At 33.6% G+C, this 15,935-nt stretch overlaps 1 protein-coding gene across 2 annotated transcripts in view; it reads left to right on the top strand.

The window, feature by feature from the left end:
• The window catches only part of TLK2 (Serine/threonine-protein kinase tousled-like 2), a 50,113-nt gene extending 37,427 nt beyond the window's left edge, over positions 1–12,686 (top strand). For both annotated transcript variants that reach the window (XM_051216433.1, XM_051216432.1), the window contains 2 exons: positions 10,096–10,350; positions 11,929–12,686. Coding sequence is in view for 1 of the 2 variants with exons in the window: in XM_051216432.1 (XP_051067022.1) it covers positions 10,096–10,350; positions 11,929–12,312 (639 nt within the window). In the remaining variant the exon portion in view is untranslated. The remainder of the gene's footprint in view (positions 1–10,095; positions 10,351–11,928) is intronic.
• Positions 12,687–15,935: the final 3,249 nt, after the last annotated feature.

Raw genomic sequence — 15,935 nt, 5'->3', positions numbered from 1 at the left:
CCACAAATCCCTTATATCAAGATAACTTATTGATTGGTAGATTATCATTGTTGTTATATGACATTGTGTATGTTAACACGTGAGTAGATTTTCGGCTTCCACATTCGCCAGTAATTGAATGCCAATTTAATATGTCTGAAGGTTAGGTGTTCGGCACGAAGCCTGGCGATATGGATTTCGACTCGATGCGGTGTTCAGTATACACACTATAGGTATTCCATAATTAAATAAAACATTTGTCTAATGCTTCCTAGTTTCCAGTGGTTTTCCGATCAACGTTACTCCTTAGTATAAATTACATTTTCAGTCGCAGTTTTACTACTCAGCTCTATTTGTGTATTTTTATTTTTTTGAATACCAACGGGATTCATCTGATATTTTGTGATATGCCTAATTTTAAAGGAAGTGAATAGATTTTTTAAAAGTCCTTTCTCTTTTGTTGTGTACATATGAATACGATGAACTTAAAAGAGAATAAACTAAGTAACTTGTTTACCACAAGAACTTAGAGATGCTACATTAGAGTCTAGATGAAATTAATACCTTATTCGACATTGAACAAGCAATATCAATAAATAAGAGTATGATAATAAGTAAGAGATAAATAACGGAGTAAAGTAAGGCGCGATTAAGATCTACAGAAAAGAGAAATGGTCCAAAAACCTAAGCAAAAACGAGAGGGTTTACTTCAATAAGGGCGCACGCGATAAAGAGGAATGTGAAAGAAGTAAATTTAGAAGGAAATGGTAAACGAGTTAATATAATTTCTATTTATGTTTGCATAAAGAGTTTACTTCATAAGTTGTTTTAATTTGATATAGCCTTACGTTATCGTTACTCTTTCTGTTAAATAACTCTAAAAGCAGGTTGATAGCATTACTTTATGGAATGATAAATCACTCATAGCAAGATCTTAAACTGAATAAGCCCAGTCTAGCTAAAAGTTTGATACATTCCTAACATAATCTGATAATTTTACGTGATTGTAAGTTGTGATTTTAAAAATGTGTTTGCTTGTGTAGTTAATAAAAGTTTGTTTCATTTAAGAAATAATAAGAACTTGATTGCGCATGAATGTGAGCATACTGGTATTAATATAATAAAACACATCTTATTACCAACTACGTATATATGTACCAGTCTCACAATCTGATTAAGGAACTTGGAAACACACAATTTGATCAATATAAATACAAAATGACTGATGTGTGTCCACTGGACTACCGTACATAAATGTGTGGTTTGGCATATTATATTAAATTATGATAGGGACGCCCGGAATAATTAACTCCAGTTATAGTCATAAAAGGTAGAAGACAGAATTCTTAAGTTAATACCAGGAACGTACAATCAGTTACCGCCTGTTTTTCTTCTTATGGAACTTTGTCTATCTTTTAAGCTAATAGTTTATAAGAGGCCCTAAAGCTGTTTTCAAGCAACAGTGTGGTAATATAATCAAAGGCTTTATTCAAAAATTGCTAACATTACCATAATTCTTTCTTTATTATAATGCGAGATACAGATACAGCCTACGAGTATCTCATTACATATAAGATTCCAATTCGTAATTTAAATAATAGTAGCTTACCATTAACCTGAGATCATGAGTTTAAATTCTGAAAGGAAAACCACTGATGGATTTTTTAAAATATTGAATTATGATCTGACTGCGTCTTGAAAATTCTCCCTGACTTGTATTGTTTGCTTGTAAGGGATTGTATTATTATATGTTCGATATTCAGTACTACATTTGATCAGTCGCTATTGGCAAATGTACATTCTCAGTGGGACCTTCGATACTCCGTCAAGTTACATGTTCTAGCACAATTCTGAGTTGCTTCTAGCAGTGAAGCTCAGGATACACGTTTCGTCCTTTATGGGACTATCAACTAAATACACCATTATTCCAATATTGATTTTCATATTTGAGTTTACCATTTCAAACCTTAATAAGTTATTCATCAACATTCTCCTTGGTCTCACTGTTAGCCACAGTTCAAAAACGTACTAAAACTCATAGTGGAGAAGATTTGTAGCTCAGGTGGATGATTTTGGTGGTGTTTTGTTCTCTGAGCTGGATGGTTTGGTCGTGGAGCTTTCATCGTTCATCTGAACGACATCATCAGCACAAACTTCAGATAGAAGTGAAGTGTTCGAATTTCTCCATATGTGTTTCACAGCTTGTTCTGTGCACCTCGATGTTGATTGGTTCTTGTTGACCTTAAATTTATCATTGTTTACTTCTTTGTTTTGGTTGTGTCTCCCATTGGTTTGATTTTTGTTCCTATATTTATGCATGATTTTCCTGATTGGTTGATAAATTGGATTGATTTCAATATGTTTGTTGATTGCTGATTGACCTGAGTGCCAAGCTTCTAAAAATTCTCTGGTGTTTTTGGAGTTTCCTCTGTCTAAGATTTCTACATTTTTCCAATCGAATGAATGTCCGTAGTTATCCACGTGTATTGATATAAGTGAAGAGATATCATGGCGTTTGACTGCTAATTGATGTTCATGTAGGCGTAGGTGGAGGGGGCGTCCGCTTTGTCCGATGTAGTGTTTGTCGCAGTTGGTACAATTTATTTTGTAGATGATGTTTGATTTGTTTTCCTTTGTTATTTCATCTTTTGGTTTGCATAGGATTGATTGTAATGATTTTGTTGGTTTGTGTGCCACACCTATTCCGAAGGTTTTCAGCAGTCTCGTGGTTTCTGATATTCCTTGTATGTACGGTAGGGTGATCCTTTTGTTGATTTTTGTGCTTGATTTGGGTTCTGATGCTGTGTGCCGTTGATGCTTTTTGATGAAGTTGATTGGGTAGCCGTTCTTTTGAAATATGTCCCTCAGGTATTTCTCTTCATTTTTTCGTGCTGCCAGTGTGTTGCAGTGTGTCCTCGCCCTCTTGAACAATGTGTGTACGCAGTTGATTTTGTGAGCTCTTGGGTTGTTGCTGTTGTAATTGAGGATTTGATCTGTATGGGTCGGTTTCCTATATACTTGAGTTTCCAGTTTTCCTGTATCGGTTCTAGTGATCAATATATCCAAGAATGCTATTTGGTTGTTTGACTCTTGTTCCATTGTAAACTTGATGTCGTTGAAAACGTTGTTGATCAGTTTGTATGTGTTTTCCAGTTCATCCTTTTTGACGATGACAAAGGTGTCGTCTACGTAGCGAATCCAAATTTTTGGCTTGATCACTGGTAATATCGTGGCTTCTAGTCTTTGCATCACTGCTTCTGCGATCAGTCCTGATATTGGTGATCCCATTGGTGTCCCTTTTGTTTGTTCGTAGATTTTGTTGTTGAATTGAAAATATGTTGTTAGGCATAAGTCGATGAGTTCCAGTATACTTTTAATTTGAAGCGTCGTGTATTTGGTGAGATTTGTGTCGTTGTTGAGTAGCAGGGATATAGTTTCTTTTGCTAGCTGTGGTTCAATTGAGGTGAACAGTGCTGTTACGTCGAAGGATATCATGAGTTCGTCGTTGTTGATTTGAATATCCTTAATTTGGTCCAGGAATTGTGTTGGGGATTTGATGGAGTGTTTGGCTGAATCTACTAGATGTCTCAGTATTCGTGAAATTTCTTTTGACAAATTGTATGTTGGCGTTCCGGGGAGTGCTACTATTGGACGTAGTGGGATGTTTGGTTTGTGTATTTTGGGTCTACCGTAGAATCGAGGGAGTACTGGTCCACTGGATTTCATTCTCCATTGGTCTTGTTTTGTTATTTCTCCTGCTTTGACTAGCTTGTTTAAAGTCTTTGAGATTTGATTGTCTAATTTTTTGACAGGATTTGTGTCCATCAGTTTGTATGTGCTCTTATCTTCGAGTAGTTCTTCGGCTTTGTTGATGTATTCTTCTTTGTCCATGATTACTGTGGTGCGTCCCTTGTCCGCTGGTATTATGATAATATCTTTTCTATTTCTGAGTTCTTTCAATGCCTTTTGTTCTTGTGGAGTCAGTTGGTTGTTTTCTTTCACCTGTTGAGTTATCGGTACTATAGTTTGCCTTATTTCCTGTTGTGTTTCTTCACTGATTCCGGAAGTTTTGAGTGATGACTCTAGTGCTGAGAAGAACTGTAGCTTTGAGGCGTCGCTTGTATTGTAGTTTAATTCTTTTTGGAGCAGGTGTTCTTCCGTATTTGTTAGTGGTTGTTTTGACAGATTGATCACGCAGTTGTTTGTGTTTTCTTCCATGGGTGGTTTTGAGATCTTGATTAGTTTTTTCTTTAAGGTGTTTCTTGCAAACGACCAATCTAAGTGATTCGACAATATTGTGCTCGAACGTTGATGTAAAATAATTGAAAACCATTATCAGGAATTCCTGACTGACCTACGTTCTATGTTAGTTGACATTCGTCAAAAAAGTCATCGCTACAATGTTGAAAGAACTAATGCTCCACTTGGGATTTTTCCTTATTCCAACCTTTGTCACAGTTACAAACTGTACAACTGAGTTATTCGGGTCGCATCTGCGGACCTGTAAGACTTTTATGTTTAAACAGTCTATTTTTTTCGTTTTTTTAGCAACTAGTGTCACACAGCCTAATATAAATTTGATCTGTGTTATAATATTTAAATTTTGGTGCAATGAAACTATACTAAAACACGTAATCAAGTTATAAGTTATCCCTTTATTGGTTAATTAGTTAGTAATTTTATAGTTGAGATCATGAGTCAACTGAAGCTATACACCCATGGAAAACCTGGAAGTACTGGGCGGCCGTTTCGTCCTGTTGTGCGAATCCTCAGCAGTGCGTATCCACGATCCCGCCTTATGAGATTCCAACCTAGGATGTATCAGTCTCGTGCGCGAACGCCTAACCACTAGACCACTGAGCTGATCGGCATCCAACGGCGTCATTTTACAATAAAACCACTTTTTCTAAAGATTTTTATACTATTGGATTACTTTGTAATCTTCTATCTTTAAGCACTTAGTTAACCAGCCATAATGAATCTTTACTCATCTTATTTAGAAATTATTAGTTAAAAATTCATTAAAATTATATGGAATTATTTTAATTGTTATTTGATTCTGACCTAGAAATAATGAAAGATCATAATAAACAATACTTTATACTCTTAGATCTATTGTTCACTAATAAGAGAGGGTTTTCTTTATTCCATAGGTTTGTTACTATCTCTCGAAAAGAAAGATCCGCTAAATTAACCAATAGAATTTAAGATTTGTAGGTTATTCTCCACTCTCTCATACGTGTGCACCCGTGTTAGTGCACAAGTAAATAACATTTTAAACGTAATACTGATTGTTCTATTATTTATTGTATTAGTAAAAACAGAAGAAAATAACTAACTTGATTGTTTAAATATATAGAAACGTTGAAGTAACCGTTTTCCTTTTTACTCTTTTTTAACAATATATTTTCTATAAGAATGTGATTAAATTAACACAAGGTAAATTTATGTTACTATGACAACCATAACAACTAAAACAATTTAACATGAATAAATGAACTTCAGAAAATGAAAATAATTTATTAGCTCACTAAAAGTCAATTTGTGCATTGTGCTTGAAAATTATTCTTTTTGCTTGTTAGAGTTGGTTGTAGTTGTTTTCTCAATCATATATATATATATATATACATATATACCGTTGTAGGCCTGAGTAATTTTACATTGGTTTTCAGGAGAACCAGACAACATCCAGGCTCAAACTTTATAACCCGAGCAGTACAGCTCAATATCGCTTCACAGGAGAGCCAGATACCATATAGGCTTTAACGGTACAATCTGAATAGTACAGCTCAATCCTGTGGTGCAACCACACAAGTACCATGCACCCTGGTGGACCATCAATCATTCATGTGTTATATTAAATGTTTCAAACATACTGAGTATATATACCAATCAAATAGATCACAACGTACCATAAAATAGAAAATAACATTTGTACAATATTTGGCCAAATGGGGCTGTGAACGTGAGAGGTAGTGATTAATAGACAGGGCATAATTCAAGAATGGTGAAACGTATCATAATAGCTCATAGGTCAAAATAAAGTGCATAATAAGAGGGACATGAATCTGAACAGGTTAGTTATTTAACAATTATACGATAAAAATATACGTTTAGTATTGGTCCATAATTGGATCCCAAAGTTACCATTCATTATGCTTATCAGGAAATAACACGGTTCAAACGCCTGATACATATGAATTAAAATTTGTCCCATTGCACAACTCAGTCAATATTCAGACTCAGTAGCTAAGTGGATAACGCCATGGCGGTTAAGGTCAACGATATTCGATTTTAGTCCTGGAATAAGCATCAATTGTGGGATGCATGTATATTCAGCCGAAGAGTCCTCAATAGGACGAAACGCACCTCCTGGATTCTACTACTAACCAACATCCATCTCTGCTTAAATATGACAAAATAAAATTTCATTATAAAATCAAATTTTATTATTAACAACATTTGGAGAACTATTAAAAACTATGAAGCTGTCTATTGTCAGTTTGTGTGGAAAATCATCTTTAAAATGAAACAATCTTAGCAGAACTCTTATCTCAATAACTTTTTACTGTCCTCTCACTCTCTGTTGAGAAAGCTCTCTTCCTCTTGATGACGTTTTATAACTTTAGTCCACAATGAAAACTTTCTCTAGATATTAGACAGTTATAAAAAAGTTATTTAATTCTATTCCTTTTATTTCTGTAGGTGGCCATCTATGTCAACCCACTTCCCTGACAATACAACTAATAATTTCTCTAAAAGACGGGAATAAATTTATGTAGAAGAAAAAAGAAATGACAGTGTTGTTGTAAGAATTAGGAAAGCAATAGCAAAATATCATATCTTAGGAATGAGCTTGATGTGTCTTAACTTCTACACATAAACACAGAGAAAGAGTATGTGTGTAATAGAGTTAATTAGAAGGAAATGAAAAATTTCAAAATATCATTTGAAATAAAGTAGGTAATGAACATAAATAGCATTATTGAGAAAAAAGTAATTTAGAGGATATAGGATATTCTCACTATAAAATAGTAACGTCTACAAGTTTAAATAGTAATGATATTCATAAATGGGAATTTTATTATTTATTATTATTATCAACAGCTTTATTCAATATTATAATTTTGGTACAATATAGAATTCTCAGTGCAAAGTATTTCAACAAGTTTCCGTTTCTTTCTTCTTGGTTGGTCCTGGCGATAAATATCGAGTGATCGCCAATTAGATGTTAGCAGTTCAGTAAATGAACATCTGAATAATGTGCATTCTTTTCGTTGTATATTGCCAGCAACCACATTGTCTCTTATTGATTTTTTTGTAACTTTGACAACGAAAGGTTGTACACTTCTCAGAAACGCAGCAGAATAGGTTATACGATTAAAAGACATAATGATATATTAAAACAAACAAAAATAGATAACTTGTTGAAATATCTAGATGGCAGGAACAGGTAGCCCAGATGCTCAAGCAGGCCGCCCATTAATAATGTGGTGTGTGCTACTGATGCCCACAGATATAAGTAGTATGTGTCACCAATCGAAAGTGAAATGCCTGAAGGCAGAAAGTTAAGAAGATCGAATAGAAGAGGACGAGAACAGAGAGTGACTGGTATGGAAACGAAGGAACAATCAAGTGTAAGACAATTGATTGATATTTTGCAAATGAAATATTTACTGCATGGTTCTTAGATTTCACTAAGAGATTCTGTAACTGCGTGTTCTGAGTCATTTGGTTGTCCCAACTAGTGTTTTCGTTCACTGCATCAGTGATAGTAGTAGTAGTGTTGATTTCTAATTATTCTTCTTGCTGCCTATAATAATTAACATAACTTTAGAACATTATGATTGTTTTTTCTTTGGTTTATTAGACGTCCTTTGGTTCGTGTTTTCCTTTGGTTTTTGTATTCGCTATTGTGCATTTTCAATGGATTGTTAGCTTCTCTTGTCTTTTAAGTGAACGAATGAATTTTAACATAGTTTGTCTCATATATACTAATGACTGGTGAAAAAGTTTATTTCTCTTGAGATCTTTATCAAACAATAATCCAAGAGATGTTTGTCCAAATCACTAGGAAGCCATGAACGATAGTAAGAAAAGTTTAGAATTAATAAAAGTTGTGATATACAAATAGATGAAGAGTTTTTTTTGTAAAATAATCATGATAAATGAGAACAAAGTTTTAATGTTGAAATATATGAGGATATTAAGTTATTGTAGGCATCTTGGTTGACAGATCTGAAATACTGAATGAGATGGTGTTCTCTTTGACATTTGAACGTAAATCACCCAGTACCACAGTCAAAGATTTTACTATTGAGTTATCCTTGCTGTTAACGGTCTCCCATACGACCAAATCGTTGGCACATATACTAACCACGTAATTGTATTAAAAGCTGTGTTTTAATGGAATTGAATTGTAGCTAAAAGAGGTATTCAGGATATACGCTTTATTCGATCTGATACTTATCAGCTAGATATTTCCGCATTTCCTGTATTGATGATCATACAGTGCTGCTCAAACTCAGAATGTATCGCTACAAATTTCAACTATGCTACTGAGTTCAGATAGCCACTAATTTGTACAACACGAGGGCAATACATTCAGAATGCAGATGTCAACAACGAGAAGTATAATCTTTGGTAAATTTCATGTCGTTTAGTCTTTATATTGATCGAATTCTATTGGTCAATACCCTGTTCATATAATGAATGGATCCATTTAGGACTGAATCATTTATGTTGGTCGACTACTGAAGAACAGCCAAAGTTTCTTAAATACTAATAAAGTGATTAAGCTAGATCAATAAACGGCATACTTGATCAGTAGAATCCAAACAACTTGGAAATAAAACATCTTAACATTACTTTTTGGGAAAGACTTTTTGATCTAGAGGATCCGGATGATATCGTCTTCATGTGTGGTGATCAACATGTTACCAAATCCATTTTCAGTCCGTTGATGATCGCCATTCACAAGTATAGTATGTATTCTGAACTATCAAGATGTTCACCACTTCTGCAAGATTAGCACTAACCTACACTAAACTTTATTGACTATCAGCATACGATTAGAAGTTTTACTTATCTCAATATTCATATGAGTTTTTGTGCCTAAAATGAAACTGATTTATATATAGTGAAGGCCAGCGTCTCTCAAACTAAGTTTCTACGGTTTTTAAACCGTCACAACATCAGTTAGTATAGGAAATTATCCAGTGTACATCATAATGAGGACGGTCCTGCTCTGATGTCTCCTAGTTTATTATATTTAGGAATTTCAGTGTATGACCAATGGTGGTTCTGCTCTCATTCTGTCAAAAAGTAGAAGCAAGCCCAAGATCCAACAACGTGAGAATTCCCGTGAATAAATATGCTTTATGTTTACTGTTTGTAGAAATCATCTAGAAAAATATACGTTTTACTACTTATTACCAAGTTTTGTTGAATTTTGAAAGAAAAAAAAACACAACTTATAAGATGACCAATGAGAAAAAAAAGACTTGAAAGTGATAACTGATTTCAAACATCCAACACTACATAACTGACATTATATAAATAATTTACACCAGTTGGTAATTTGTCATTAGCATTAGTTATGAATAAAAATGTAAACTGATATATGCTACAATTTGACAGTACGAATAAGTTCTAAGTAAGAATGGAGTCGATATTATAAACTGATTGAAGTTAAAATATTTCACTCAGATAGTACAACTGTAGCACACTTCAATTTCAAGTTTAAACATTATTGAAGAAATTATAACCAATATAAAGCATTTTTTCTGTGTTAGATATCAATCAAACAGTTATATGTCAAAACAGAAAGTGATATGTAAATCTAAAGTTGATTGAGATAAACAAATTAACGATAGGCATTACACATCTCAGTTGTTCAGGTTAGTCCACTTAGAAAACTTGTTGATTTCACTCAATGATACTATTATCCCTTTCATTCCTGTTTAACATACAAGAGAAATGTGAATTTTTTTCTTGACCTTTTTCCATCATTTCAGTATTCTTATGGCTATTTAACCTTGACTATTTTTGTGACTGACGTTCTCATGTCGCCCCAGCAAATCTAAATATTGTGTTATTTTCTTATATAAAACTAAGGTTCAGTCGAATACCCAAGATGATTATGATGACGATTATGAAAGTGACGACGAAGATGAGAACGCTGAAGAGGATAAACTACATGTTCCATTGACAGTCAGTGTTATTGTCCTATCTATATATACATTAATTGGTGCTGTGATATTTCCAGCATGGGAAGATTGGTCAACAGCTAATGCTGCTTACTTCTCATTTATTACAATATCAACAATTGGATTCGGTGATTTAGTTCCAGGGAATGGAAGATTTACTGAGGTAAATTCATTTATACATCATACGACCTTTTTTGTTAAAAAAGAGAAACAAAATACATCGTATAACCTGTGTTGCATTTTAATGTAAATCCATGGCTAAATCATTATATAAAGAATTTTTGAATATTTTTACGTTGTAAAATATTCTCTTAGTCATACTGATGATAACCTAATTTTTTAAAAGGTGCAGTGTCTGATGTGTATTCAGACCATTATCAAGAAAGCGACTAGCGATATAGGTTGATTGATTACTGTCTATAATTTATTGAGACCTTGACGTTGATCACACCATCTACTCAAATAGTGATGCATTAGTACCAGATAATGTTAGTACAACAACTATCATGGTTTCTCTATTGGGTTCTATGTAGTTTTATAAATGTTTGCAGATAAGTTGAAACAGCTATCTAGTTTTCTTTCCGTATCTTTAATAATTCCCTAAATGAAATCAGTTTGTAATCAAATCTTCACAAAGCTAACTCGGTAAACATGATTTTTAAGAAATAGCAAATGTACATAAATCTTTATAATTGGTGTAAACTCAACTATATTTACAGTAATTTTGTCGTATACATTTCACTTCTGTAAAGCAATGATGAATTACATCGTTTTACGTGTTACATCTACTTGAATATTTATATTTTTATCAATGGTAGTTAGTAGTAAGGAATCAAGATATCTCTTCCTCTGAACTAATCAACTAAATGTATTCGTAATCCGACTGTTTATATCAATAAAATAAATAGTTTAGCTAGGGAAAATTCCTATTTTTAACAATTTCATTTATATAAAACAGTTGCTGTTATGAGTGAATTGGATATGTTAGTGTATACATATGTATAATGGTTGGAATTTATAGAGTACAGTTTATATTAATGGATAAAATGGAATGATGAATATATCAGCAGACCGATAATTATTGGATGTTTATATGGTTACAGTTAACAACATGTTACAGAACAAACAATTTTATAATTCTGTAATGTCCTTTATTGAACGATGTTAGGAGGTGCTTTCCTAAGCATCGAGAAACACTTAAAAATACATCATGTACCAAGCTCTCCGAAATCCGATGAACAAATATATATTCACATAGACTTGGTCAGTCACGATAGCTCATGCTTGTGTACCAGTAACTTGGTAGCTTAGGCCATTTGTATCGAGGCTATATAAAATGTATTAGATTTGAAGTCGCCTGGTGGAACAATTTTCGAAAACTCCATCCAATCTATAAAACCGGTCAGTTTATATACTTCACCAAATGCGTGTTAATCCAACAATTTTGTCATGGTTACTGGAATCGAAATTAACTAGGATGCAATACCTATTTAATCCCACTTGATTTTTAATGGTACCCCTCTCCACAGTTAGAGTCAATCATTGACAAAAATCAACATAAAACTTTATACTAAATCATATTGTCTAGTTTAATTGAAAACAAACTATTATTTATTTTCTGTAGTTATATATATATATATAAAGATTGACTGTTATCATATATTTACTAATAAAACCCCATTTATTTATCTGAAAACAAAACAAACAAACGATACAAAAACAATGACACATTTCATTGTAGCCTAAAACTGCAACTGAACTACTTGTCGGTGGTTTATATTTACTATTTGGATTAGCTTTATTATCAATGTGTTTAAATTTAATGAAAGATGAAATTATCGCCAAAGTTCATTATATTTGTACTTGTATTGGTTTGAAAAACAATATAGCACACAATGATGATAATGATGGTGATGAAAATCATTTAAACAATATTAATCAACAATTATTTAATCAACTTGTAAAACAAAAAGAATCATCTACAATCATAACACATAATGATAAAAATAATGAACAGCTGAACAAAGAAACAGCACAATTAATAACCACATCAAGAAAGACCGAACAATCTGATAATTATCAAACAAAGGAATATGATAATGAAGCATTTCAGAAAGACAGATAAATCAGCTTTTTAAATAAAATTTTTAAAAAAGTAACTAAACAAGTGGGTAAACAAGTTTATTCAGTGATTTCCTTATTTTTATCATGTAAAATCTAATCATATGCTATTTGAAAAATAAACCCTATTGACCGATACATATTTAAACAAACTATATACATGACAACAAGTTCTCTTTATGAATTGATTAATGTTAATTGTTGTTCTGGCTTTACTCACATTCACAAAAAAAAGAAAAGATTGTATGAAAATGCTACTTACAAACATAATATTATTTTCCTTCAATGTTTTTTACAGATTTATCATGAAAGTGTTGTTGTTATCGTCTAAAGTTATTTTGCCGCATGCTTCAATTTTGTGTTTGTTTCCATATATCTATATATATATATATATATATATATATATATACTTATCGGCTTCCTTTTCTACATTTCACACTACTAGCTCAATTTAAATGGTGCGATGTGATACTACTTACGCCTGTTACTCCTAATGGAGCATAGGCTGCCGACCAGCATTCTCCATCCCACTCTGTCCTGGGCCTTCCTTTCTAGTTCGACCCAATTGTTATTCATTCTTCTCATGTCTGTCTCCATTTCTCGGCGTAATATGTTCTTTGGTCTTCCACTTTTCCTTCGACCTTGAGGACTCCAATTGAGGGCTTGACTTGTGACGCAGTTGGGTGCTTTCCTCAATGTGTGTCCTATCCACTTCCAGCTCTTCTTCCTGATGTCTTCGTCTGCTGAAATCTGGTTTGTTCTCTCCCACAGTAGGTTGTTGCTGATAGCGTCTGGCCAACGGACCCGAAGTATTTCGCGTAGACAACTGTTAATAAACACTTGTATCTTTTGGATGATGGCTTTCGTAGTTCTCCAAGTTTCCGCCCCATACAGTAGAACTGTCTTGACATTTGTATTGAAAATCCCGACCTTGGTGTTGGTTGGAAGACAGTTGTTTTGAGTTCCAGATGTTCTTCAGTTGTAAATATGCTGCTCTTGCTTTGCCGATCCGCGTCTTCACATCTTCATCGGATCCACTGTGTTCATCTATGATACTGCCCAGATGTGTAAAGGATTTTACATCATTCAAAGCTTCTCCATCAAGTGTGATTCGATTGGTGCATGCTGTGTTGTATCGGACAATCTTGCTTTTCTCTTTGTGTATGTTGAGACCTATTGCTGCTGCTACCCTGGTCGTCTTCTCCTGCATTTGTTGTTGCGTGTACGATAGAAGTTAACTGTAAATAAGCATAATTTGAGAAAGTTCATTGACAATCAATAAAACCTGGTGTAAAGAAAACTCAAGCTGATATAACAGTTTTCAATGTTCGAATAAGTCACCTATGACATGAATGTGTTCACACAATAACAACTATATCAAATAAACATGGCTTGTTAAGTGATAGTGGAAGTTAGTTCAATTTATTGACTCTCATTACAAACTGATATCAGCTGAAAGACAGGTTTTCATAAACGAATTAATTAAACAATAATCCTATGCTAGTTAATAATTAGCATGCAAATAAGTTTCTCAAACTTCTGGTAAAACATTGTGACTCAGAGTCAATCGATTCCGAAAATAAAACAATTACTTATCAACATTAATGGATAATATTCCTGTTACATTGAGCATTGACTGAAGTTGTAAATGTGGATCACCGGAACTCTGGTTAAGAGATTTAAATGTTTTGATATATATCTCAACACTTAGCTTTCCCTAATTCAATCTCACGCACCTGAGTGTGCACTATTGGAGAGTTCTGAAATGAGTTAAAATATCTGCAAGAACTGTTTTGAAAGTCTACAAAATCCAAAGTCTCATCTTCACTTCTTCGTAATATGGGCATCATTTTATTTATTACTTCAGTTGGTCTTCATTATTGATGATGAGATTAGGCGTCATCCGCTACTTCGACTGATCGGAAATTTATGATGTATTTGTTGAGATATTCATAAAAATATCCCAAAAATGATTCTGTTAAGTCCAATGCTATCCTTGAACGTGAAATGGTGTCATTTTCCTATTGGCCAATATTTATTTTACGTGTCGTTTCACTACTGGTCAATATTTATTTCATGTGTCATTTTCCTATTGGCCAATATTCACGGTAGTCCTAACTGTGTAAATTTGCATTTGTCTGTAAAGTATTATTCCTCTTCTCCTGATCCCATAAACAAATTTCTTCTAACGGTTCGTGTTCTGATATATTGGAGATTGGGGAACAGTATTGGGGTCGTATTGGGATATCTAGAGTTGGTCAATCGGTAGAATTTAAAGTAGTGTTGAGGCTAATGTCCTCTATATCTGACTCCAATAAATAATATCCCGTTAACTGAGTATTTAATATAGGCTAAATCTCCTGGTAGAATTATGGATTTTACGCGAGATTATTCAAAAGCCTGAACACCAGTTGTAGATATAATTTATTATTAATGATTTATAAAAATCCGCAAGCGTACGGCGAGCAAGCACACGATGAAACAAAGTGAATGTGTGGGTCTAAAATCCATATATAATTTTGAGAATTAATCGGGTTTGGATAAATTATCGATTATCTGCACATTGCAACCAATAGGAGGATAGCTTAAGGGTTAATGTACAGACATGCATTCGATCATACACACTAAAATTAACATAGTGAATTAAGAGTTTGAAATGCACACAGAAATTAACATGATGAATTGTTTGAGTTACAATGAGTAGACAAATGATACAGTGGCCAAATGGGCTTGCCACAGTAGCCACCATGTGATACACAATAGTATTAAGATGTGTAGACATACACAACAATTTCTTGAATTTCATAAATGATTAGGACGAAGTAGTATGAATGATATCCCGTTTGTTTCATTATCATAGTTAAAAAAACCCAACTTTGTATACCATCTATCCGTAAACACGTAAACATCTTTGAAATTCGCAATCACAATTACATGTTATTGCATATTTTGATGTTAACGGTGAATTTTGAATAGCATTGAACGCACGGCAGTTTTTGTATTTCTTTTCATCCCTTAAAAAAAAATTTTTCAGTTCGTTTCGTCCAATTAAATGGCTAGTTTTAAATTCGTTATAATTGGTTGTTTATTTTTTAAATTGATATAATATGTCAGTACTTGTAGACAGAGCACCTTTTATTAAAATCATGGACGATAGTAACGCACAGAGTACAAGATCTATAGTTTCTCACATTGTCACAGAAACAGATAATGTATTCTTGAATACATTGTATCTTGCGGCGTTCCAACCACTTGAAGCGATAAAAAGCGCCATAAGAACTAATGAAAGAGCTACGTACTGCCATTATACGGTAAGAGATTCTCATTTTCATCAATATACTGTACTGTACTCAAACAACACAATGGAAGATTCTTCGACACTACGGCGTACCTGAGAAGATAGTCAATATCATACGGAATTCCTATAATGGATTAAACTGCAAAATCGTGCATAGAAGACAGTTGACAAACTCGTTCGAAGTACAGACCGGTGTCAGGCAAAGTTGCTTACTCTCACCCTTTCTCTTTCTCCTAGTGATTGACTGGAACATGAAGACGTCAACATCTGGGGAGAAGCATGGGATACAGTGGACAGCTAGGATGCAGCTGGGAGATCTCAACTTCGCA

Source organism: Schistosoma haematobium, chromosome 4 (genome assembly GCF_000699445.3).
Source record: "Schistosoma haematobium chromosome 4, whole genome shotgun sequence".
Lineage (NCBI taxonomy): Eukaryota > Metazoa > Platyhelminthes > Trematoda > Strigeidida > Schistosomatidae > Schistosoma > Schistosoma haematobium.
This window is presented reverse-complemented; position numbering and strand designations above follow the sequence as displayed.